Source organism: Rissa tridactyla, chromosome 2 (assembly GCF_028500815.1).
Source record: "Rissa tridactyla isolate bRisTri1 chromosome 2, bRisTri1.patW.cur.20221130, whole genome shotgun sequence".
Taxonomy (NCBI): domain Eukaryota; kingdom Metazoa; phylum Chordata; class Aves; order Charadriiformes; family Laridae; genus Rissa; species Rissa tridactyla.
The window spans coordinates 32,346,514-32,374,414 of record NC_071467.1 but is presented as its reverse complement, the minus strand read 5'-3'; the positions used below and the strand labels follow the sequence as shown (position 1 = coordinate 32,374,414).

Sequence of the window (27,901 nt, the reverse complement as noted above, 5' to 3'; positions counted from 1 at the left end):
AAAGTCACAAAGGAGAACTCTGAAAACAGTCAAGGAGAAAACTGGAAGCTTCCCTGCTAGTAAGCAAGAAGATATTTATAAAAAGCTTCATATGAGTCACTTCCCACACGCCAAATTTCTGTAGAGACAGCACTTGCACACCAGATTACACTATGATGAACTGAATTCTTCAAGGTAATTATTTTAGTTATAAGGATTCTAATGTATTCTAATATTAATTATTTAGTATCTATAGTCCAGTAGAAGAAATATCAGTATAACTAAAAATTCCAGCAAATACCATATTCATTAATTTCCACTCAATTACCCAAGTAATGATTTGAATTGCACCCTCAATGGCAGCAAACTCCAAATTATATAGTTTGGTATAAACATACACACTGTCTGTGCCTATTTTTTCAAAGGTAAGTCTTGAAGAAAGCAGGAGAGGGCAGAAGAAAACAGAACCACTTTTTAACACAATATGGTACTACAACTCTGGTATTCAAGAAGAGCACAGTGAGCACTGAAAGCTTTCCCTCTCAAACTTTAAAATTTGTAGGAAAAACCCCTCAGATTTTATGACTGGAAAAAGCAAAAGAAAACAGCTCTTTTTGCCTAGAAGAGCATGAGGAAAACTGACTGCTATATTTTAATTCTTACATTTATTAAGTCTTTATTAACTTTCAGAAACTTTGCATACTTAGGGCTTTAATTGTCTAGTTATTTCCCATCATAGCCTTAAAACTTCAAGCACCCCCAAAGCAAAGCAAATTCTGCTGTTTCAACCAAAAGAGGAATATCCATAGATTCTCCTCAGCACAGTGAAGAAAAGGGGGTTTATTTTAGAAAGACAAACAAACAAAACTCTTCAGCCAAAAAGGCTGGAAGTAAAAAGCTGAAATCAGGCATTTAAGCATCCCTTGGTGAGAAGCGGTGCCTAAGTGTTTTGGCAAAGCATAATTTAAATTTCACTGTAGATATTAGGATTTTCGGCAACTAGTTTACTGTGCTAGTAATAGTATTTTGTAAATACCTCTTCGTTAAAACTCTGACTCCTTATTTTTTTAAATACTGCAGGATTAGGCTTTAAGGAGCACAGGTACAGAAGTTATCTCCATACTCACTGCTAACTTGAAGGCAAAATGCGTCAGTGACTTCGCTGCATACAAGTCTCAGTGTCCCAATGTGACTTAGGAGCACACCTGAACTGAAGTCCCTGGAGAAGAGCACCCTTTGCCCTGTGGAACATTGAGGGAGCATGATCTATTCCATAAACCTTCTACGCAGCTTGGACAAAACAACCTGACAATATTTTAAACCTTAGTTGTAAACTGGAGAGCTTAAAGCTGCTCTTGACAATCCATTTGAAACCAGCTGAGCTATAAGCCCTTGGAAATGAAGAATATCTTCCTTTATTTTTCAATTTAGTCCTAAATAAACTACAATAATACTGAAAAAAGCCTCTAGGAAATCCCATTTAGATTGTTACATTAAGTGGATATCTAAGCTGCCCTCATAAGGCAGAAAACGCCAAAAGTAATACTGGAATAGAAACTCTGATGTTGCTTTCTTACACACAGGCATTACAATTGACATTTTTTTCATAGAATGGTTTGGGCTTGAAGGGACCTTCAAAGATCACCTAGTCCAACATGGGCAGGGACATCTTTCACTAGGTCAGGTTGCTCAAAGCCCTGTCCAACTGTCCCTTGAACACTTCCAATGATGGGGCACCAAGAGCTTCTCTGGGCAACCTCTTTCAGTGTCCCACCACCCTCACTATTCTTCCTTTTATCCACCCTAAATATAGCCTCTTTCAGTTTAAAACCATTGCCCCTTGTCCCATCACTACAGGCCCTGGTAAAAAGACTCTCTCCATCTTTCTTACAAGTGTTCTAAGTATTAAAAGGCCACAGTAAGGTCTCCACAGAGCCTTCTCTTCTCCAGGCTGAACAACCCCAACTCTCTCAGCCTGTCCTCATAGGAGAGGCGTCCCAGCCCTCTCTGATCATTTTTGTGGCCATCCTCTGGACCCGATCCGTCATTCTTGTACTGGGGACCCCAGAGCTGGATGGAGTACTCCAGGTGGGGTCTAATGAGAGCAGAGCAGAGGGTACTTATTTATTTTTAAGTTCACAAGTTTATCTGAAAGACAAGCTTGCTGGGGTAAGCACAAGGGTCTCTGGCTGAAATTCAGTGCCTTATGTCAGTCGAATAAGGCCTAGATGGCCACAGTGATCCTTTCCAGCCTAAAAACCAATTGTTTAATCTTCAGTTACCTAAGTACACGTTATACTTTTGACAATGCAGATACCATTTTTCCAACGTCTATGCAAGCAATAAAATCTTCTGGCACATGACTTGTAAAGAAGATCTGTAAGAGCTGCATTGCTTCACTGACTTCCACCTGGGAAGAATTGTGACTAATTAAGAGGCCACTACACAAAAATATCCACAAAGCTATTTTGAAATGCATGTAATGCAGAAATAACAGATTTTCACTGAAGAATATCTTCATTTTGTCCAAGTTACAATTCCTACTTATCAACCTTTCTCATCCCAAAACGTATGAAAAGGACTAAACTTCAGTTTTACTAATAATAGGACTACTCATATTTCATAGCATTATCCAAAGGGAAACAAACATGGTTATAGGAAGTTGTAAGGGTAATAGTTGTCATACTTGGCAAAGAGCACTGGAAGATTTTGCTTGGCTACAGATGCAATTTTTAAGCCAACTTCACATATTAAAATGACACTTTAAAAAAAATGTTTAAATTGTTTTTTTATTAGAGATTCAGAAAGGATTACACTTATATTTTAAAACCAATGAAAGATTCATCATGCAGTATTTTATATCAATTTGTGTTCATCAACATCCTTCCATCAAGCTCCATATTTTGGTACTCATTGCAATGCTGACTGATGAATATCATATATTCCAAACCTAACTTTATTTTTGCATACAAAATAGCTTGTAATTAAAAGTATCTCAGCTGTGCAGAGAACACGCAATATACTTGTATGTATATGTTTGTATATATATTGTCCTCATAATAATGAACAATGTAATATTGTGACCTAAGCACATTTTTAAAAGAGATGCAAATAACAATTAAACAAATACATGTAGCACTTAACTGGTAAAATACCATGGTGAAAACAATCTTTGTCTCTCATAATTACATTTTTCAAGTAGGATCATGCAGATCTCAAAAAACAAGATCACAGGAATAGGATTTGTACACTATGCATAATATTCAACAGGTTTTCCTGAATTGCACTTTTAATATCAAAATTTCGTTGTTATCTAGAGATCTCTTTATGTTGTTGTTAAGGCTATCTGCAGCTTTTTGAAGATAGATATTTCTTAGACTTACTGTCAAGACGCAGTACACGAACTGTTCTTCAAACTCATGAAAGAGCATAATTATTTAGAATACTTTGTAAGATGAGGTAAGTTACCAATGTCTTATTACATGCTGCTAAATCAGATGTAGCAATACTGTTCACAAAACAAATGTAAATTTTTTCAATTAACAGACTAACCTCCTATGTCCTACAACAAATACTGTGCTATCACAGTAAATCCAAAGATGGGTGATTTTTTTAGTCAATTAGGCTATGCCTGCCCCTTATTAGATGAGTCAAAGCTATATTCTATTTTGTTTGCATCTGAGTTTTTTGGTATTATACACAGGGATACACATGACTAAAATTTAAAATTATACTTTTTTTCCTGTGACTTTTCCCAACTGTGCTTAGGAGGAATAGCATAAATAATAGAGTACATCTTGTCAGGGGAAGGACATCACAGCTGTATCAAGAACATTAAGCACCTACAGCTGCTTCTAGACCCTTTTGTGAAAATTCATCAATCAATTAGCCATTTAAAATGCCTGAAAGCAGCGAAGTCATATTGCGCACACATTATAATGCTACCCAAACCACCAAGGCTTACCCAACAAATCTTACAAATGTCCAATCTCCTGCACTGGTTGACACAAGACCAACTTCTTTGTGTCTGTAGTAAAAGGAAGGCTTTCCAGTTATCTTCACATTTTGATTGGACATACAGTGCAGAAACTGCAAAACAAGACTTCTGTAAAGAGTTTCAAATGCAGCTTTGAAAATACACTGCTGAGTAGCCAGAAGGATCATTTACTAAACTAAGAATTTATTTCATAACACAAAATAGTAACTTTTTAAAAATTTTTTCTTGAATTTAAACAACTTCTACATATAGATAAATACTTCATGTTTTAAATTGTATCTTTCTTTCAAGGATTGTTGTATAGAAAAAAATTAGAACATTGCAATGGTAACTATTCAATTAACAAAACACAAAGCTTTCAGAGAGGTGGAAAGAAAGATCAAATGAAAACAAAGCTGTGAAGACAACAGTACAGATAAAAGTTCATTGATGTTCTGTTTTAAGGAATAAAAGGAGAGCCAAGTCTTACTGCAATTTCTTCACCAAAATATTTTTACTACTTTATGCAATATAGGGAAAGAAAAGAAAAAACACAACAAAAAAACAACAAACCAGAACCAAAAGGTGATTCTTACAGTGCCCTGAACCTGTATGTCCACAGTTTTTCATGCTTCTCCCAGCTACCTCCAATTCATAAACACTCCTCCCCTGTGCCTACACCAGGTCCTAAATGTGCTGGGATCAGCTACTTCAATGGCAAGATTCCTGCTCGCTCTGAGGAGCACACAACCACCAGGTCACCTGCCAGTGTGAGCTTACCAAAACTCACAGCCTGCAGAACACCCAAAATGTCCAACTCTCCAGTGCAATTCTGAACAGAAATCACCTAGTCAATCAGGAAAAGCGGGCGAACCTACTGCACAGATTACATCAAAATCATAGCAGATGAGCACATGCAGTCGGTGTTTTGAGCCCAGCACCTGCCCAGCACCTAGATTGCTTAGACAGAACTCTGCATCATTTCTCTGAGCAATTATGTGTCTGTGTCCTCGCGTTTTAGGTTGCTGTACAGGGCTGCCATGCTGAAATGGCACACTGGCAATCCCACACAACAGCACTGTCTTATCTTCAGCCCAACAATTTCTCCACTTATCACCACCCTGCCCTTCCAGGCTCTTTTTTCTAGGCTCCTGGAGGACAAGATGCTGTTTCAATAGTCATATTCAAGAGAGTAACTGGGATCTCCCACAGCAATACTGTATGTCAATATCCTGTTGATAACAATAACCACTAGGAAGGACTTCAATTCCTATGTAACCTTTACATTATGGTTCCGTGCACCTTCTTTCAGATACCTCACATGCGGCCAGCCGATCAAGAGCAGGCAGCTAGCATTCACTTGTTTTTCTCCATGATACTGGTAGTTCTAAAACAGTTTGAATTTTGGCATTCCACTCTGACACATCTGGTAGGCATATCACATATGCCTACCACTCATGGACCTCCAGACATGCCAAAGCAATCAGGTGCTGACCCGGAGCTACCTGAAGAGGGAATTCTAGCAGACAACTGCAGACACTGTTCTTCGAGCACCTCAGTCTTCCTCACCCTGAGGATGGAGGTGTGCAAGGTGCTCAGGGCCTTCCCACACAGACTTGTGTTCCTGAGGCACCGCTGCCCTCACAACTGTGCAGAATTTTACCGAACTATAATTATGTCCTCCAAAGGCACAGCATGCGTCATTTGTCTGCTGTTCACCAACAACATCCAAACTCCTGTCTACTTCATTTCCGAGAGTGTTGTTCCAACACCATGTGAATTTTACAAAATCCCATCATGCAAGCACTTCTGCCATAAGCAAAACAGGTCATTCAACAGACCCAGCTGGGCCTACAGCTGGGACAAGTCCAGGTCAGAAGACCCGTTTTGGAGCATTCACAGGCTAAAACTGCTCCTTTGGAGAGGTGTCAAGGACAATCGAGCTCATTCCCACTATAACGCAAACGAGCATTTCAAGCAGATCCAGCCGAGAGGATGCTGAGAAGTCCTTATCTAGCACGAGCATGAAAGCACCAGGACGCGTTCACACTGCAGCAGAAGCAGACATAACCCAAGTTTCTCAAACGCAGACGTACAAGCTGAAAAAGTAAGAGAAATTTCCAGGTAAAGAAAACTCACTCCAGCTCCTGCAAATCCCACAACTGGCAAGTCCCCCTCTCAGTTAGTCAGCAGTTTCCAGTACTTGAATGCTGGCCAGAAGGTAATCTACCGAAAAGAGTAATCTCTGTGCTTGGCGTACAGGTTTTTTTTTAAATCTTGTTACATTTGTAATCAAACTAAAAATGTTTTTAAGTTATTTACTAACACTGGAAAATCACTCCATCCACACAAAGATTATAGATGCCCTAAAAAAATTACACAATTGAAAATTACAAGTGAAAATTGCACTAAATATAACTAAGCATTTTTTTGTTCCCAAATAACTATAACTTCAGTTAAATTGTCTTCTAACTGTTAGCTTAGGTGGGAAGACAGAATGAGAGAAATAATTCCTATCAATAGTTACATTAAAAATAATTCTGATTTTTGTTTTAATGCCAAGATACTGCATCAGCAAAACAGACACACATCCTTTATAAAGAATACCCATGTAGCTTTCAGAAGTGTAATACCTTCCTTTAAAATTATCACTTCTGTGTTTTACTTTATAATGTCTCCCCTAACACATAAGTAGATAAGGCAACTCTTTATATCACCTATTAAAATAGTTTTTATTTTCTTCTCCTTAAGAATATTGGTATTTCATTGTTTTAACTAGTGACAAGAAATTTAAATACACAGACACCCTCCTCAAATTCCTGAATCCTTTCAGGAAAGAACCTCTGGCTGAGTAAGCAAATTTAAAACAAAATTATTCTTCCAGAAATGCATGTAATTTCTCTATTTGAGAAATTAGTTATTATGATGTACTGATAGCAATCCAGTCCCTTCTATCTGAACCTTAGAAAAAGTCAGTTACAGTTCTTCCTAATAAATGCTTTCCCTTAAAACACATTATTCAAGGAACTAAATAGGAAATTCCTCAAACGTGCTATTTCTCCTGCGTCATCTAGAAACAAGCAATGCCCTCTGCTGTGCCGGGCGTGGAGGTTCACCTAAACCCCAGCACCGCATCTCTCCCGGCTGCCTCCGCGGGACCTGCAGCTGGAAATCTCTGCTTCTGAGCAAAGACTACGTTTCTGCTCATATCTCTGATTACTGACACGCACCTGATGGTTCGTACCCTGTTACTATAAAGTAAAAAAACACTAAGAGAAGTTTTAACATGCTGTGCTACATACTGCAGCCCAGTGGCAAAGCTATCATACTGATAACCCATTTGTACCTAAAAATGTATTTGAGAAACTTCACCATTCATTTTTTCCACAATATTTTTAGACTATTTAGTTCACAGTGCACAAAAATATGCAGTTTATTCTTAATTAGTTACTTCATTCTTAGATTTTCTTCTTCTTAGTTGGTAACCCAGCTAAGAACACAGCTCAAGAACCACTATTCTACCCATATCAACAAAAATCATCACACCCTACCTAAAAGGCAAGGTTTCCTATTTTGCTAGGCAGGCAACTTCAGTCTGCAAATAAAGGTAACACCTAAAGCATTTCGTGTCCTTCTAAAAGATTTCTTTATTTAATTTCATGGAGAAGAAAAGACCTTAAAACCTGTCTTTTTTTGTTGAGTTTAAGAATGTAAAACTGAAATGTTATAAAAATGCAAAAGGAAAAAGCGGCAAGAAGTAAGCTGCCTGCTGTAGACAAGGTTAAATATCATGTGGGTTTCTGAGATCATTTTGCTTACCATGTTGCTACATTTTTAACAATTTTAATCAATATTTTAAGTGCCTGCTCTGTAAGTTTGAGTATTTGCAAAACAGTAACAACAGAACTGTGAACCAAAAGTGAAAAATAAAACACAAGCCCCTAAAAAATTACCAACATAGCAGAGAATAACACCAGGCAACTACAAAGCAAGGTCAGCAGTATGCATTTGCTGCTGTTCCCAAAAATCCTAAAAAGCTACCTAGGAAAAATATCATCACGCTCTTTGAATTATCTTAGACAAATGCATGCCAACATGCCCATTTATCGAGTTTCCTGCTATTCATATAAAATAAGCCACTGCCTACCAAATACCACAGCATTCACCCAGTTTCAAAAACGAGGGAAAGCCAGCTGACAAAGGAAACCAGTGCAGAAAAGTCATCAACCCTCTGTATTTTTTTCCTAAAAAACCAGAAAGACTAAGGACCCAAATAACATCTCTACTCTCACAGGCCGTAAGTCGACCAGAAGCCAGACAGTGCTTTGTACTTGTCTATTTGCCAGCAGAGATAAGGAACACAAGCTTTCCTCCTGCTGTGGCTCAGGTAAGGGATGAGCAAGACCATGTTCCTCCTGCTTGGAAGTGCAGATCCTGCAGACGCGTGGCACCCCAGAAAAGGACTGCAGCTAGAGCCACTGCATCCTCTCCTGAGGGGAGCATGTTGTTCCCCTTAAAATGATTTTCTCGAAAGGTCTTCTAACGCTTGGAGTTCTTCCAGCTGCATCCAGTACATCCTCCCATGAGTATTACCCAGCTCAGCATTGCTCCCAGCTGTGGAAAATTTATTACCAAATAATACACTTCCTAGCAATCAAAAATCAGTTAAAATTGGTGAAAAGGTGATTTCAAGAAAATCAGATACCAGATTTGGTATCTGATAGGTACACAGAACCAACAGATTACACTGCGAGTCAGATCCCTTTCATCTTCCTCTTGTTTCAGTATCTCATTCTCACCAAAACCCACTCCCTCTTCTGCACACTCTTTTAAGAGCAAACAGTGAATAATCATCAATCACACTTGGGCTCACCAAACAGGGCTAAGAACAGCATGAAAGTAGGCTCACGACAACCGTCATCTCATTGTTATGTTTTTAACGTCACCGTGTCACTGCAAAGCAAGCTACTGGTTTCCCCCCAGTTCAAGTGAGAAAGTAATTCAGCAGAGCATAGAGAAATCCAGAGCTGTAGTCCAGCTCTTCATTTTACATTCCTAGTTTGATTTCTGTGTTGCAGTATTTATATAATATGTATATGTAATTCCATTTAGACACCATGTTGTGAATACTGTGTAACATTAGTTAGTTCAGAACCTTTAAAAGCTTGATGACAACGTATTTATAGATAGAAACAAAAAAAGACTACGTTCCCAGATTCTTACTTCAACAGAAAAAAAATATAATCAACCCCCCAAATCCAGAAGTAGCGTTCAGTATCTTCTACAGCTTGATCACCTGGATCTCTTCTCAAACTCTTTTGTGGACATCCCCCTTGAACACCACCTGCGCCAGCAGCCTGGGTTAGACCGACCTTCGATCCTAGCACAGCCAGCCTTTTCAGTGTGGATATTAAACAGAAAACAATGTGTTACAGATTACACTGTAATTTAGATATCAGGTGACAAATGACAGAGGCATTTCTAGTTCTACACTCCCAGTACCAAACCAGTCCCGCACTATTAATCCACAGCATTAATCTCCACATCCTACCGGGCACACTCCAAGTAATCCCAGCCCCTGATGTGGTCCAACAGAAATGGAAAAGTTAGAAAAAGAAGAGTGGCAAGGATGAAGAGCAGCATGGAACCACTTCCACCTGAGGAAAAATTAGAGGTCAGGGGTTTTCAGTCTGGAAGAGATATTCTGGGATACATTAGTACACACACACCACTTTTTTCTGTTTCCCTAGACGTCTGTTAACAGCCACTGGCACAGCGGACACTGGTGGAAAATCAGCACGACAAAAATCAACGCAACAGCCAGAGAAAACTATGGTTATTCACAAACTCTCTACAGTCATTTTACCCACTCACACTCATTCTTTTACAAATTTCATCCGCTCACATTCTCATACCCACAGACTCACAGGAGGCGTATACTGAAGTGTTCTAGGCAGGACCACTTGGGTGCAACACCAAGCACAAAGGATGGCAGTTATCACTGTCTCGCCACATCTCTGACATTCTTCTTGTTTGGCAATTATGAACTATTTTTTGGACAAAATCCCATATACTCTTCAGGAGTCAACAGTTGTTTACAGGGTGGTCCTTTGCTCCAGAATCTCACTTCCTGCAGCCTCAATAAATAGCAGACTACTGCTTACCATCTATCTCTCCATTTTTGTTTTCACAGGGGAGTAATGCAAAAAGAAATGCCACATAAGATATGATACAAGCCTGTTGCCCTCCTGTTGTTGTTTGGAAGTAGGGTCTGCTCTTGATGAATTATCCATGCTCCAGGCTTATCAAAGTGCAGGCCTTGACAAGAACATCATGATCCTCAATTTTACTCCTGAGAACAGCATCACAGAATTATAGAATCATTTAGGTTGGAAAAAACCTTTAAGATCATCAAGTCCAACCGTTAACCTAGCACTGCCAAGTCCACCACTAAACCATGTCCCTCAGCACCACGTCTACACGTCTTTAAAATACCTACTCCAGGCACAGTGACTCAACCACTTCCCTGGGCAGCCTGTTCCAATGTTTCACAACCCTTTCAGTGAAGAGATTTTTCCTAATATCCAATCTAAACATCCCCTGGCACAACTTGAGAACATCTTCTCTTGTTCTATCAGTTGTTGTTTGGGAGAAGAGACTGACCCCCACGTCCCTACAACCTCCTTTCAGGTACTTTAGAGAGCGATAAGGTCTCCCCTCAGCCTCCTTTTCTCCAGGCTAAACAACCCCAGTTCCCTCAGCTGTTGCTCATAAGACTCATTAATATACACTATTCTTTCAACCCCTGTCCTGCTGTTTCTTTTGACACCTTCACACATGCATTTCCAGATGCGTTTAATTCATACAAGACTTCCTATTTCCACTACAAATCTCTAGAGTACTGACCTCACTGGTCTTTGACCTGACTTGCCAAAATAGTTTTAATTAAAGATTCTCCACATCCTCCCTGCCAGACTGCAGTTTCACCCACAGAGCTATACTTCACCTTCTACGCACCCAAAACTACTTGTACGCTTTCTACGTTAGATTTTTGTAGGAATATGTTATGAAAAAAGCATAAGAACTGTCCAAATTTCTGTGGGATGCTTACTAAGCAGGGTGAAGCGGTGAGAAGAGAGATAAATGCGCAGAAGCAACCAGGCAGGCAGCTAGGAGGGCTGTGCATGGAGCCAGCGTTTCAAAAACATAAAGCGGTGGGGAAGCACGCCTCCCGCACGGGCCAAGAGGCAGAAGGCGGCGGTAGCGGGGCCGCAAGGAGGCCCTGCAGGGGCAGCCAGGCCAGGACCGCCCCCAGACACTGCCCCGGCCCGGCCCCCCCGCCGCGCCCTCACCTGCCGGGGGCCGGAGGCCGCGGTACCGCTGCCCGGCCGCTGCTCCGTCTGCTGCGGGAGGGCCCCGGCATCCGGCGGTCCCGCCGGCGGGGCACCGCTGCACCGCCTGACCGCCGGCAGCCGCGACCGCCGCGGCCGGAGCCCTGCCCGGGCGGCGGCAAGGCCCCAGCTCGGCGCCGCCATGACTGTCCGCGTGGAGGGCGGTGCGTGAACTCCGACCCCGCGCCGCGCCCAGGTCACCGGCACGCGCCGGGCGCAGGCGCGCCGGACGAGACTGAGGCGGGGCGGCCGCCATCTTGGCTGAGGGAGCGGCCCTCAGGGAGCCGGGCGGCGGCCTCCCTCAGGCGGTTGCCTCCTTCCACCGCCCCGGGGGGTGAGGCCCGGCACGGCAACTCTTGCTGAGCTCTGCCGAGCCAGCTGACCGCGGCGCCCGCTCTCCTCCGCCGGCCTCCCGCTGAGGCGGCTTGTGGAGGTAGGGGGACAGCGCAGGGAAAGCCTTCCCCGGCCTCTCTGTCCCGCCCGGCGGAGGGGCGAGCGCCCACCCGCAGGGCAGGCGGCTGAGGGGAGCCGGTCTGGCCGGCCGGGACTGGAGGCGGCGGCCGTCCTACCGCAGGGAGCGGGAGGTGGATGCGGCCGCGATATTAACGCGCATAGCCCTGGACGTAACACTGGAATTGCAACAGGCAGCCTGAGGCTGCTTACGCTGCCGCTAAGGAAGCTGGCGGATGAAGATGCAGCTGAAGCTTATGTGAGGCTGCAGCTGCAAGCTGAGTGTGATGTGTTACAGAGCCAACGATGTAGCCACTTGGCTTTAAAAAAAATAATAATAATTCCTAACCCACAAAGCCAAACTGTGGACTAGATGACCTTTCAGTTCATCAAAAAAATCGATACAGCAAGGATCACCTTCTAGAAGGACCTGCCTTACCTGCTACTGACCCTATAGAGGAAGATCTCTGTTCTCACTGTCATTCAGGTCTCCCTTCATTAAGGGGTAGCTGTCAGAGGCTGAGGGTACACTTCAACCCATTTTCTGAACTTCCCAAGGTAATCAAGGTGGTTTAATTTTATGTAAGCTACTAGAAGTCAACCTAGTCGTAGTCTTCTCTAGAAATGCCAAACTCATCCATGCAGATACCCCCTCATACAGTAGTATTTATCAGCACTACTTTGAAACCAAACTTAAAGGACTTTTAATTAGAAATGAAAATTTCTTATTTATATAATCCTCCATATTCACAGGACAATACATTCCTCACATACAGGTTTTTATTAAGCTTCTCACATGTAATTAAGCATATATACTACATCTGACATGCTAACAAGGTTGTCAGGAGCCAAGATTTTTTTCCTCCAGACATCTGTGAGCGGCTGAAGTTTCATGGATTTCACACAAACGTTTCAAAACTTGTTTCCAGTTCTAATCATGGTGATAAAACACTTGCCAAAAGTTCTAACCTTACTGACACCATGTGTCAGAAACATACAAAATGCAAGAATTTTGAAGAATACAACAGATAAAGCAACATGTAGGAGAACAGATCTTGTAAGAGAGCTATGCTGCGGTATGACACCGTGCACCTCTCAAAACAGACTTCTGGGGCCTTAAGCAGGAACAGCAGTGCAAGTGGTACAGGCTTTTCACACATCAAAAAAAAAAAAAGATGGTGTAACAGATGTTTTTGATGGTCAGCCTACAAGAGAAACAACATTAGCATTTGAGAGCATTTCTCTTGAGGCTTAAAAAAAAGAACTATTGTGCTCAGGCTTATTCTTACAGTCCATGCTTCGTTAGTGTAAACGGGACACTACCACGTGTGAATTAACATGAATCTATTCACAACTGATCAAAAGTTCAGAATATCTTACCACATTAACATCATTTACAAAAAAAAAAACAAGACTGAAAATGTTATTGTAACTGAACCAAACCAGTACTCGTAGGTATCTTGCTTCCATTTGCGATGGTCAGAAGTTTCCTAGATGGACAATCCACAGACAAATTAGTAAATTTTAGATGTTACGTATTACCCTATCTGCATCTGTTGTATGAGGAACATGCTCGTGAGAGAGTACACTCCTACTCATGTGTAATCCTGCTATGAATAACTTGTTTAAAGCCTGCTGAAGCAGAAGTCCTTTCTTTAGCTGAGAGTGATCCTCCTAGTCTGGTGTTCCCCATGCAGGCAACACTTAACTGAAATAATCACAAGGGAGTGAAGTAACAACCTTCATTTTGGCAGCAGCAGTAGATTCATAATGATTAAGTTCAGCAGTAGTTACAGATTCAAAAGAAATGATGTATCCACAGTATATGTACAGTATAATTAACTTCTCAAAAGAGTTTTTTTCATTGCTATATTTTAAAGGTTGCCTTCAAATTACAGATAAGTCCTTTAAATGCTTGAAAGGCATAAAAATTCCCCTTCCCACACAAAACCCCAAACAATGTATTTTAGTTTCAAAAATATTTGGAACCCACGAACAAGCTTGGTATCAGTTAATCTGGTAAAATAGCTAAGTGCTAAATAAAAGCACATCTGGTGGAAAGAGCGCAAAGAATGTTACAAGTGTGCTTGGTTCTTGCTTGCAGCATCTGGCAGTGGGTAGCAGGACAAAGGCAGGAATCTCAGTGGGTCTCCTCCTGCGTCTGTTCTGCAATAGTTTCTGTGGCACTGGCATTGGCAGCAGAGTTGAGAACGTCACCAAAGTCTCCGCCGGAAGGTTTGCTTCCTCCAACTTTAGACTAGAACACAGAGAGAGCCTCAACATAAAATTGCATTTACTTGGCATATCAAAAACGCTTAACTGTATAAAACCAGTACCTCCGCATGAATAAGTTTAATAACTCTTTTCAGCAGAGCAGCTTTTCCAGGACTGGGCTACCCCCACAATACTCAGAAGTCTAAGCATCATGTGGAACACAAACAACAGCAGCAGATTAACGTAGCAGTCTCCCTTTGACTTTGAGATGCACAAAGCGTGAAGCAGCCCCAATTCCAGAAGTCTGAAGGTTGACACACGCTCCGTTAAAAATGGATACCGGTAAGCAGCCTTTCAAGCCATTCAGGCTTTGAAAGATTCCAAGTTAAAACTCACTTCTGTATTGCTCAAGCAGGAACCCTGAACAGTTTTCAGTCTCAACAGCAATTCCTGAGATCTCTAGTGGAGCATGGCAACTATTTTACTTCTTCCAGGTAATGTGTTTGCCTTTTCACTTCCCTCTACAGTATATACCCCATGGGATGGCAGGACTGTTAATGCCAATTAGTTTGTAAAGGAATGCCTATTTCCCCATGCTATCGCTTCATGCTTCTTCATCCAACCCAGCATGCCCACAAGAACAGTCAAATCTGGTTCCAATTACATGTATTAGTTATTTTTAAAGTGATTTTTTTTTTTATCTGGAGAAGCTATTAATGGTTGCTTCTAGCACTTGAAGCTTTTGTGAGTAAATTGTAAATTATGGTACAAAGGCCTTCATATTTTATGCCAGAAATAAGAGAAACATCCCAAGCTGTTCTCCTGTGTAGGATACTAGTCCTTAGGAAGGCATAGAAATAAAAGCCTAGACCATTTTGGAAACATAACAGCAGGTATATTACACTAGCTATTTGTGCAAGTTAACTAGCTGTTAGTCCTTCTAGGTAAAGGCATCCTCCTGTAATAGGTGCAGGAAGACCATTTTTTATTCTCAAATCGTTAGGCCGAGAAACCATTTCCACAGTACTTAAAAAGATGTCATCTAAGCACCTTCAACAGTTCACCAGTAACTAGAGAACAGGCTACCCAGAGTCCACTTCAGTCTTTTCTCCACATCCCCAGCTCCACAATCACCAAGGCATTTTGGTAATGCTTACCTTTAAGTTTTCAACTTTTTCCTCAAAGGATTTGAAAGTAGGAGAATTTCTAGGAAAATAAAAAAAAGAGAACCACAGAATTAAAAACATACCTGGTTAGTCTTTAAATATCAAAAACCAAGCAGACAGTTGCTTTTTGCAATGTCAGCATGCGTTTGGTTTGTGTGGGGCTCTTTAGTCGTTTTAAGGGTAGCCCAAAAATAGTTTAGATCTGGATCTCCCCAAGTACTACAAAACTAAAATCCAAACACCCTCAAGTTGCAGCTCATTTGTATCTTTGGCAACTAAGCATTGCCAGGCTCAGTGTTAGGATCTTTCATCACAACATGGAAGGGAGAACTAGCAAGTATTAGGTTTAGCGTATTACTGCCAGTGATTTCAAACAGGTTTCTGGCTTAAAGGATTTGTTCCGAAAAGCTTAGTCATCACTTTTGGTTAGCCTAGTACATTATTGCTGAAGAAAGCTTGCCATCAGAGGTTTTCACTTGTTATAGGAAAACTAGTTTAATAAGCTATGTGTTCAATCAACAAAACATGGTTTGCAGTGTCATTTTCTGCTAACGTGTTAAATTTAAGGGAGACTCCCCCTTGGCTTTTAAGCGCTGGAGACAGCTGTGATTACAAATGGTAAGTTCTGCATATGAAGAGCAGGGCAGCTTGGGATTTTCAATGCTGAGGGCCAGTGTATTATTTATTAGGGTCAGAAGAGTGGCTTAATGCTCCGACTAGCTGTCACTGCCATTTGCAGATTTGTGCAATAGCTTGTACACCTCTTCTGCCTTTATGCAGGATGGAAAACGCTTGCCTTCAGTGGACCGGACTAAGGATTCATAGCAGGCTCAAAAACAAATTATAGAGTTGAAAGACAGGAGGTTTTTTTTCAAAATAGGTCTTAAGCTTCCCATCCCTCTTTGCTTGGTATTTGTGTAGGTCACCCACACTTAGCAGCACTCTTTCGTTTGGGAAAGCACGCAGTGACATATATATATCAAACCAGGCTCTCTCAGGAGATGGAGGGACACAGTGCCAAGCAAGGGGAGAGAAAAGGCAAGCACTTCAAGTCAGCAGGAGGCTTTCTGTGAAACCGCAGTATTTTTTACTCATTTTCATTGTCCTAAAACAGATGCCGAGCTATTGCCTTTTGAACTTGGAAACATTTATTAACATTACATTTCTAACAGGCAGGGAAAAGTTGTTCTTGTTCTCCAAACAGCAGGGAAGTGCACTTGGTCACATTCCAGATGTGCGATAACCACCACCATTAAGCAGAAATAAAACTAATTTTATCCTATATGTTGGTACAGGAAACCCATGACAAAGTTGAGTGGGTTTTTTGGTTTTGTTTTGAATCTATGTGAGTTGACTTAAGTTCAGTTTGACTTGATTCCACACATGAAAATAAATAAACCCAACAGCTGGATTATGCATACATTACCTCATAATAGGCATGCTAATTGAATGTTGTATGGAGCGTATACTAAATGCCAGCATTAAGAAAAAAGAAAGCGAGATGTTAGTTTAAGTGACAGACTGAGAAGAAATTGGGTTAGAGAGCTGACTTCTGGATACTATCTTTGGTAAATAGTTGAACAGTCTTACACAGTTTTACACAGTAACTGCTTGGTTTTGCTTTTTTTAAATTGCTTAGCCATGCACGCACACAAGTACAACAAAGCAAAAGCTGCAACAACTTATTTTCCTTTTTAGAAAGATTCAAGTGCCATGCTTGTTAGTACATATTCTGCTTAGCTGCAACAGTCTGTCTACTCGTCAACTTTCTCAAGCAATGAGAGACATGCTGCATTTACAGTTTTGACAATATCAAGTAGAAAGTGAACACTCAAAAGTCTTATCAATCCACTAATCTTCCTACTGAAAGAATTATTCCCACATTCAGAAGTCTTCCATTTCAACTCAGTGTTAAGATTTCCATACTCATCAATACAAATCATCTACTCATCAATATAAATTATTTAGCGAGAGCAATCACATCAATCTATATTCAAGGTCAGGTTTATGCTGGGGACAGGGAGAAAGTCCTAGTCTCAACCTTGTTCCAAAATTCATGGAAGATTTCTGTAACCTGCCCATGTTGCTATGCAGTTACTGTTTGTTTAGTGGCAACACACATCTACTAGAAGGTGACTGGATATAGATTAAGGAGCTCCTAAATTACTTCAAGACCATCTGGAATCTAATGTAGTTCCACATTCTAGAAAAATCCCTGTTTACTCTTGATACAAATTAGTCTTATGTGTTACATGTTTCTTGTCAAATACCACAATAGTAAGTCAGAAAAACTGATGATCACATTTTTTCATAACTATATTTGAAATGTTAAATTTGACTGGGCTTTATAATGTCTTTCAAGGGAATACTTTCCAGACAATTGCTAGGGGGAGGAAAACAAACAAACAAACAAACCCAAACAATCAAAAAACCCCCTTCTCTCACATTTTATGTACCTCCAAAACTCCAATTAGTATTTCAGCACAATGGAAGATATGTTGACAGAAGCAAAAAGGTCCCATGTTATTGCAGAACAAATTTTAAGAGATTCTTTTGGGAGGCTCATCAGCAGAACACAGTGATAGGAAAAAAACTAGAGGCATAAAAAGTTCCCTTAAGGCTGGGATCCCTTAAGGCAGATGCACAACTGACATCCCAGTACCATGTACTGCGAACCACACATGCAAAGGCCAGAGGCTGTCCTGACACGCATCAGTAACATGTGGCCGTGTTTCATCCCTTTCCCCAAACACACTTCTGCTGGTTTTCATCTTCATGAATGGTTTCACTTCCACAACTTTTCCAGAGCACTTAGAAGCCGATTGTCTTCTGGAGCTCTGTGACGCAGGTTACTACAAGTTCTGATCTTGCTCTACGCCAAGTTTTAGTACAGAAGTAGGCTGATACAAACTAGTTCTCTTTGTCCAGTCATGCTCAGTCACTTCCCCTCACCCTGCAAGAAGTGCCTCCCTACATGAAGTTTAAGGCTGAAGAGGGTGAAAGTTACCTTCTTTTCCCCTTACACATTTACAACCTGTAAACCTGCCCACACAGAAAAGCAACAACCTATGGTGTATTGCAGATTTTTTAACAGGTGCCTAGGGTTGTTTAGTTTAATCTCATAGAGATCATTTAATGGAAGAACTATTTGTACATTCGTGAAGGATTTACTTGCTGTTGCACAATATACAGTTTCGTATACTCAGTATCCGTTTTATAAAATGTCAACATAAGATAGTATATACTTTTATCACAGCATGATCTGGTTTGCAGGAGAACTGGATTAGGTAAGTGCAGTTGATCTTTTTTAACATCAAATCACCAGTTCTTCAAGTAGTGCAAAGAAGCACGATGAAGCCTTGAAAAGCTTTACAAACAAAAGAACTTGTATTTCTTTCCACAAACGTCAGAATGCCACATCAAAGCACACACTCATAACTAGGCCATCAGGTTGGGCGGTTTACAGAAGCAAAGCCCTTTTTTACAAGGCTCACAAGCAAACCCCTAGGTTAAAAACATATATATAAAACCAAAAAAGGCACAAGAAGTTGCTCTCCAGCCTTCCATGTATTTTGTATTCCAGTAACAGCTTTCTTATCCTTTACATGATTATTTTTCTAGCTAGTACATTGCCTCACATTTTGAAAATGCACAAGAAGGTATGCCAGAGACCCTGTCTGGAAAACATGGCCTTAAGAGTGCATAAACACTAGTTAACTTGCTTTTATTAATAGGTTTTCAGCTGATATGCTGATAAATTATGATATTTAGGAGTCCATGATCATATCAGGTTTTCAAAGCAAGGAAAGAAAGTTATTCTGCAATCTCAGAACAGGGCAAAGGTGAGGACTTAATATGGATGCAGTGCAAGAGGAGCCAAGTGCAAAGTCATGATTGCTCAGGAAGTTTGAAGAGCGCTACATCTTGGTACTGCTGCTGGTTTGCATGTAATACTGATGTTGCCTGCACAAGGGTGGCTAGCTCATCAAAAGTTCCAAGACGTTCTTATAAAGGAGAATAAAGGTATTCAGAGAAACCTAAGAAGGAACAGAGTTCATTTTCAGCAAAACAAAAAGCAGAGGAAACAAACACAAAAAGGAAGCAACAACACACTGACTTCGCACTACCAGTCCCTTCTCTTCCTCTCTATTTCAGTACTTTCCAAGTTTACACCTCCACCAGCTGCTTTACTCCCTTTTGCAACTCCCTCCAAAATAGCTTTGCAGTGCAAGAATGAAGACCCACATGTGATGTTTGCTGCGTGGAACATGTGGAAATAGTCCAACACAGAAGAAATTGTGCCATTACAACTGAGAGGTCCCTAAGCTAAAACAAGAAAAGTGAAGCCACAATGAAACAGCCACACAAGAGTTTAAGAATAAAAACACACCTGCATATTCAGTGTTTGTTCAAGTAAGTATCAGGCCCATCGATTCTCATTTCCACGAAAGAACTTGGGCATGGAAAACTTTCTAAAGTTCAAACTTGAGCAGTCTTAAAAGCAGACACCACCTGAGTAGTCACATAACCCTGGGACCTGAATTCACTGGTTGAATCCCAGATGAACTTGGTCCTCATGAAAGCAAAAAACTCAAAGATTTTTAATCTCCTGTTTAAGTGCAACTAAGATCTTGAATGGCAGTAATTCTTCACGTTTTGTTTTGGTTTTTTAAACCCAGCTGCTCCTGAATTTGTAACCATGCCCTGAATTTCCATGGCCATGATTCTCCCCGAGAAGCACACCAACAGTGTGGGCTCCTCTGGCCCTGTTACATTCCCTCCCAGTGGCCCAGTTTCTGATACAGCGTACTCAACACCCACCTAGCCACTAACTTGATTAATTAGGACACTCTTCTTTTGAGGTATTACATTCCTAAAGCTAGAAGAGAGCTATGAGTCTGCGCTTGTCCTTGTCGAATGCAATAGTCTAAGACTAGCAGGGGAAAACCATAGCCTTAAGGAAGAAAAGTGAACCCTGTTAAGTGAGCAGCCAAGCATCCAAAAGGTACAGAGACATCTTCCAGGCTCCCTTTGTCTTACTGGTGCTAAAGGGGAGACGGTTTAGACAGGCTGCTATTCTTATACTTGAGCGAACCAAGCTCACTTCAGAGCCTGAGTTCTGACAGCATCCTGTGCTGCTGCCCATCTCCTCCCCACGCTCCTCCTGCCCCTGGGGCTACAGCTCCTCGTTAATACTCTAGGAGCCGGATCCCTACCTCTTTATAGAGATCCTACTGCTGTCTTTAGCTACTTAGTGAGAGGGCAGAAAAGATGAAGCCAGACTCAGAGGCGGGTATAGACAGGCTGAGAGGCAACGGACCTAAGTTGCTACACAGGAATTTTAGCTACTGAAAACTTAACATTGAGTATTTGCTTAGACTAGGCAGATAAAAGGCAATGCAGACAAGGTAACTAAAATACTCAGTGTCTTGGAACTGCTAAAGTAATCAACTCAAAGATATGGGCTGTTTCACTGGACAAACTATGAACAGAGAATGCATAAACTATTTTACATTTAGACTCTAGTGATTTGATTAGAGTCACAACGCTAAACAACCATTGGAATAGAGACAAAAAAGGGAAAATTTCTACTCTGTCAAAGCAAAACACTGTACAGACAAAGAGAAGGAGGAATTCTGCATGCCATTGACCTCAAAACCATATTCTGTCTTTTTACAAAAAAAACTTGCAGAATCACTTTAACAGATGTCTGTCTTAGAAGGAAGAGAGACTAATTGATTATTATGTACTCTAAAGATTTCATGTTCTGTGATAGTTACCAGGTGAACATGAAGAAACATCTTCCCTGACATTAAAAGCGCTTCAGTTTTACATTAACTAACACTGGAGGAAAAAAAAAAAAAGAAATTACCTTTTACAGACAAAACTTATTTAAAGATTTTAATGGAGACAGTCTGACTACATGCTTAGTTTCATAAACAGTTCTTGCGCCCACCTTACCTAAAGGAATGTGAAAATGCCTGTAGTCTGCACAATGCCAGAGTAAGCATTAAAGAGAGAAAGGAAGTTCTGATAAATCTGAAGAAAAATATGTAAATGTGTAGCTGCACCTAAAAGGTGTTTTCTCACCAGACTTCAAAAAGCAAGAAAGAGGTTAATGGCAGCACTTTAAAACAGAGGGCTGATTTTATTACACTGCAGCAGTATTCTGTTATAATGTGTGATTTTTTTATGTGTCCAACAATTGAAAAATAAGTTTGATCCACTATTCACAACAAGTTACAAGCAGAGACGAGTGGTTGCATATATTCCAGTAGTAAAAATTATACAATAAAACAAAGAATTGTAAGCTAAGCAGATGATTGGATTGCATCCAGGAAGAGTTCTGCATGCAGCTCACAATAGTGCTAAAAATGATCACCAAACTTACCTAATTTGCATGAAGGGCTGTGTCATTAGACACAAAATCAAAATATGTTGTATGCCAATATTTAAGAATTTAAAAGTGCCAATAGTTTATTTGAAAGGTAATAAAATCAAGCCACTGCTATGACGTAGAACAGCTTACAAAGAAATAAAACACACCTGAAGGGAATCCACACACAAGACCAAAAAAAAAAAAAAAAAACCAACAAAAAAGCCAACGACCCAAACCACAAACAGCTAAAGACATCAGTAGTTTAAATGTAGTGTTCCACAAGCTGAGAAAGTCAGAGAACAGAAATGACAGCGCTATGTGCATCACACAGAGGCAGAGACACTGCCACCTGCAATCCTAGCAAAAAAGTAAGAGTAGCGGTGAAGGTAATAGCATACATTGCTTCTCTTGTATATATAAAATACACACCACAGAACTCTTCTGCATCAGTGAGGACATACAAGCAGATTTTGCTGCAAGTTGCTCAGCTCACCTAAAACACATGCTAAGGGTTCTTGATAGATTAACTTTTAGAAATGCTAGGTACGTTAACAGCATAAATTCATTTCAGTCATCACCTGCTTAAATCAAAAACGCAACTACTTGTGAAAAGCGAAAGAAACCTACCTGACATCTTCAAACTTCTTGGTTATGACTGAACCAACAGTTGAAAAAGCAGCAGAAGCCTTCTGACCAGCCTGAGAAAGGGTTTCTGATGTTTTCTTGTATCTGTGTTCAAGCAAAATTAACTCTGTAGTTATTTTAATAGAACACATAAGAAACATTTTAGTATACGTAAATTTGTATGAGACCCAGAGGTATACTTAAACTTTGGGGTCAAACGGACAAGCTACTTAAGAGATTATTTTGAGCCGTTGCAGTCCCTTCTGGCTACAGCATCCCTGCCACCTCAGACTTCAGATGAGGTTCACCAACATACACGTACTACCCCACCCCCAGAACAGATGTTCTCTGCTATTGTAAGACTTAAAAAAAACAAAACCCAAAACAACTCAACAAAAAAACACCATGCACACAAACTTAAAAAGAACAGAGGCCTAATTTTTTGTGCCAAGTGTCTAAAATCTTACACCGAATGGTTTTGTCAATAAACTTCAACATAAGTAGTTTGAGGTACATCCTCTTACATTATGCATAGTCATTAATTGCAGAACGCATTTCACTCTAGACCTTAAGCTAACAGTTGTATTTGGCAAGAACATTAACTGTGACTTTGCCCTCTTCCTGCATAAGCTCAGTTTACAACAATTTTTCAGGCTGGAAAAGAAGGGCACTCTGTTGGACTCAGGGCACCTCTGTATCTCAGTAATGGTATCTCAGATCTGTCAGGCAAAAAGTGTATCAGAATTGCCCATATTATGGTTAATCGTTCTTATTTTGCATGAGATGGTATGGTTAATAGTGGCCTTCTTGAAAGAAATCTATGTTGATTTATCCAGAAAAGTTTTAGTGCAACTTAACTCCGTGTTATCTACACTCAACTCATTGCACAAGAACAAAGGGTTTAGACATGACAAGAACTACATAGTTTTCACCTCAACAGCTGAGACAATCATTGTGAACTGATACATACGCTGTGGTTGATGTAACATCTTGCCAGCTTTTGGTAATGTTCTGCCTTAGTTCCTGTAATGAGTTAATTCCCAGCTTTCTCTTGATTTCTGCTAGATGCTTCTCTTTGGCAGCTAGCACTTGTGAGAGTGTCTGGATTTCCTCTTCCACCTGTGGCAGTGGAGTTGATGAGAGGCAAGTTAACAAGCGATATACCCAGCCATTTAACTATGTATTTATTAGAACAACTGCTAGACATTAGTAATGGGAGGGCTAACGCATTTTTAACATTACCTCACATTTCTAAATACTAAAAGGAAAATCCAACAGAGTCTACATTAAGAGCTAGGGAGAAAGTAATCTACCTGCAGCTATCTCTGTTACTGGAACATGCACAAGGAAGTTGGTAACTAAAAGACTGTATAGTTAGAAATCATTACCTTTAGACAACATTAGCCTATGTGAAGCTTGAAGATTAGTCAAACCTGGGACAATTGCCAAGCCTTCTTCCACGTCAGAAGAGACACCAATGTATAACCAGTATCAGGAAACTTAGAGCCTGTCTGATCTGCACACAAGTTCTGCCTCCTTGCTTAAACAGAGAAGTTCTTTTGTGGCTTAAGACAGCAACTGCAGGCTGGATCCAGCCACAGGAGCGCCTTCCCCAGAGCAGGGGCAGAATGGTGGCAGACTGAGTAGTTTAAAACAAAACAATGTCAAAAACAAAAAACCCAAAAAACCACAAGAAAACAAAAACACAGCACCTGCTCAGCAACTAGAAAACTGTATTGTTTGTACACTTCCTTCTTTACACAGATGGTCACTTAAGCCTCTCACAGAAAGATGACCAGATCACGATCAGAGATGTCAAATCCATTTTACAGTGCCATTCTGTGGGTTATATAGATGTGACAGAGGTACTAAGGTAATAGGTACAAAGGCAAAGGCATACATCCAACCCTACTTCCTCATCCAGACTGCACTTACTTTAAAGTATCAATCTGCCTGCTCATTTAAGCTCCTTTAAGGAAATAACAATATCTTCAATGCATCTTGGTTTTGGATACCTGTCCGAAGTCCAGCGTGACGTATCCTAGCAGGACCAGATCTCCCTCACCATCTTCAGCTGATTGGTTTGGCATGAAATAATACTCAGGACTACCAAACCCCAGACTGTATTAAATGTGCTTATTTCACAGCTATCCTTCATTTGCCAACCTTGGGCTTAAGTTAGGGTCTTCTATTAGGGTCCTAAAGTCACATAAAGCTAAAAAAGAAGAAAGACTGGCAACTCAATATAGCTTGGCTTTGACAACTTTTGAAATGCATGTATCAGGTTTGAATATTTAACTGTCCTTCAAAAAGTGCAACTTCAACTCGCTCTTAAAAAAAAAATCTGCTATGTGAACTATGGGTGAGAATATTTACATGGTTAGATGTTAGCGAAAAAATGGATATTACTACAAAGCATCCTTCATGGAAACAACACCTTTAGTCACTGCAAACCAGTTGAGACAATACTTGGTTTTGGCTTTCAATCATGTTCTCATTGATAGCTTATTTACCCCCTTCTCACTTGAGGAAAACAAAAGGGCTAGACATTTATGCATCTTTGTTTAAGATCGGTACACTCAGCACTTCTAGCGTAATTCCTCATAGCTAGAACTGGCTGTTCTTTTCTCCTTGACACCCTCCCTTTTCCTCCCCGCAATACACAGGGGTGCCATACCCAGCTTTAGACACTCACAGAATAAATATGCAAAGCATTAACTGTATGTTCAAAGACAGCATTATCCCAGATTTTCATTCTCAAGAGCAGTTTAAGAGCTATTTGCAAGAAATTTACCTTAGCAAGCTCTTTTCTTAGCTCATCCTGTTCTTCTTCTGAGAGTGTTTCTGCCATACCAACTGTAGCAGCAGCATCCTCTCCAACCTCAGGTATAGAGTCACTTCTTAGCAGCCCTGGAGAAGAATAAACCATTAAAAGTCAGATCACATCTCTGCCAGATAGCAGCTAACGTTAATATACAGCCCTTTTTGTGCCACTGCACAAAGAAAACTGATGAGAGGACACCAAAGTCACGCTCCCAGAGTGCTACGGTGTACAGGAAACCAGAGGCATTTTACTGGCTATTTTGTTCTACCAAGTTGTATTAAAGCTCAATATAATTGCAACTGCTGCTATAATTGGAGGCTGGAAACATGTTGAGAACAATGGATCCCACTACTCTAATGGAAAACAAGGCGCAGAACGCTATGTCCCAACCAGTGACTCCAACACAACCTCTGCCCCTCTGCCCAGGAGTCGATGCACTCTCTGCTCTCTCTCGTTCATGTGGCACAGAAACTCTGGAAGCACTGGAGGTGCTCAAGACCAATGCAGAGGCCGCCCTCCCTCACTGCTCTCTGGATCAGATTTTAAAAAAACGCCCATTCTCGGCATACTGGTAACGGTCATCGCGACGAGCAAGTTCAGCAACAGCAGAGAAAAGGGCTGCACTGCAAGTACGAACTCTTCCCCCATACCCTACCCAACTTCTCTGTCCCTAATAACTGGTACCACTGTGGCTAGAAAGTCGCAGATATCATGGAACTAGAAGTAAGCTGCTTTTTTGCACCTGGATAAGAAGCACAGAGAAGGAACTGGGGAACAAAAGGCCGTAATTTCAGACAAAGTGGTGGCACGCTGAGAAGGGACTGATGAGGATGCCCATCCACTCACAATGATACCTCTTCTTCCAAATCCAGAAACCAAAACTCTGCAAAAATCCTCTGTATGAATACCAAACATCCCTATGGTCTTCCTCAACTTTCACCTTCACAGCTTCAGGGAAAGGAAGGAGATTATTATTTGTATTACTAAGATACACTCACTTTAAGATTCCCTTATTCTTAGTCCTTAGTGCTTACGGTAAGATCACTTTAAACACCTTTTTACATGACAAACGTATTTTCCAGCAAAAGATTTCCCATTTTGAATCTCTGTAGCTGACACTTAAACATACAGTTTGCCAGAATTAAGGAATCCTGTTCTAATTTGCAAAGAGAGCAGTTTGCAGAAATACTGCATGCTGGAATGGTTGTGGATTCCCAGAACTAATTCTCTATTCAAGAGGTAAAATAGTTTTATAGATAGTAAAAAAATAAATAAGAATCTTAAAAGAGAAGAGAAAACCCCATAAGGATTGATGGTTTGTAAGGAGAGAGGGTGAGAGTGTGCATACATATGTATATAAATATATAATTCAGATAAGTTGAGAACATATTAAGTAATGTTGCCTTACTAATCACTATAGTAATTAACCAGATAAGATTCCATCCTCATTTCAGCAGCTTCTGATGCCCCTGCACAATACCATTTGGTCTGGGAATCCAAAAACTCATTAATGTGCAATGAGACCACCACTATGATTTTGTTGTGAGACGCGATATCAAATAGCTACATCGCAATCAACAGAAAAGTCAGGGAAAAAAAGATTCTGCGAGTCTGTAATTAGCTGTTAAGTATTCTATGAAACGTACTCCTAGGAGCTGTCAAGCATAAGAAAAGAAGAGGCCTTGTCCTTGATCAAGTGACTGAACTCAGGAAAGCTCAATTCTACAAATTCTTTCCAAAACAGTGTATTTTCTGCCTGTATTTGTGCCCAGAATGCCTGTAGTTGTGTCCTCTAGAAGCACACTGCTACACGGGCAGAACATTTGTAAATGGTAAGTTACCACAGAGTACGCTGAGAAGAAAGCATACAGAAAGCAACTGAAAACCCATTCTGCATTTATTTGTGAAAGCTATATCACGTTTTCCCAGAGATTTACATCTCTCTGCTACACAAACATAATGTAGTTCCTACAGGTTTCCCAATAAACTATTTTCTATCAGGAATGTAGGGCAGAAAAAAAAGTTCGAGTCTAATGCCCAAGCCAAAGCACAGCACTACAGCACCAGGAGAAAAAAAAAGGAAGAAAAAAAAAAAAGAAAAAAAACAAACCAAAAAAGGATTACAGCTCATGTCTCACAATCAGATAATTTAATTTTTGGTTTATACATCAACCTATTTCCTTAACATCAGACGGTTAAGAATGCAATATCTTTTTGTCAAATTGCTACTTATGCTATTAATTACATATGCCTATACTGAAGGAAAACTAATAATTTGAACTGCATTTTCTCCTGACACTCTACAACCCCCAGTACGTTAACCTCCAGCTCCTGACCTTGTTCTCCATCTGCAGCCCCTTCAGGGACTACAGAGTTTGCAGTTGCTAAAGCGAGTTCAGAAAGTTTGCAAGTACCAAAGACCACGCTGACTCCAAGAGCATTAGCACATCCAGCTGAAAGTCTGCTCAATCTGGTTATGAAGAGTCATCTGGATTATCTCACCAAAAATAGATCGAGTGAATCCAGCAGCAGGGAAACATGCTGGATTGTCTCCCGCAGCGATTGCTTCCATTTTGGGAATGTACCTTCTCTTTGGAAAACTGGTGTTTCAAGGGAGTTTGTGCTGCTTGTTGGCTACATCGAACTTAAGACACAATGCTAATAAGCAAGGGAATGATCTCTCCTCCCCTTCCCATTTCTAGATCTCTCAGGAAGACAGGCAATCACTGCTACTCAGAGTCCTCCGTACCTCACCCTGTCTGTCTAATCATGCCTTCTCCTCACCTTCTGCTCCCCTCCCATTAATTACTTTTTCTTTAGCTCCATATGAAGTACGCAAACACCTTCCCATTGTTCTCTATTCTGGCACCTCCCCTCCCTTGTTTCTGTTCACCTTTC

General features: G+C 40.7%; 1 protein-coding gene across 3 annotated transcripts in view; it reads right to left on the bottom strand.

Moving 5' to 3' along the window:
• TPD52 (tumor protein D52) overlaps positions 1-27,901 on the bottom strand; it is a 130,268-nt gene that overhangs the window by 74,984 nt on the left and 27,383 nt on the right. The window contains exons 2-6 of one of the 3 annotated variants that reach the window (XM_054189891.1): positions 24,974-25,089; positions 23,150-23,298; positions 22,183-22,284; positions 15,168-15,216; positions 12,348-14,053 (exon numbers count right to left, since the gene is read on the bottom strand). In XM_054189891.1, the coding sequence (XP_054045866.1) occupies positions 13,937-14,053; positions 15,168-15,216; positions 22,183-22,284; positions 23,150-23,298; positions 24,974-25,089 (533 nt within the window). In that variant the 3' untranslated portion in view covers positions 12,348-13,936. Of the gene's footprint in view, positions 1-12,347; positions 14,054-15,167; positions 15,217-22,182; positions 22,285-23,149; positions 23,299-24,973; positions 25,090-27,901 lie in introns of those variants that run through there. The other 2 variants (XM_054189890.1, XM_054189892.1) reach the window with 2 other exon arrangements.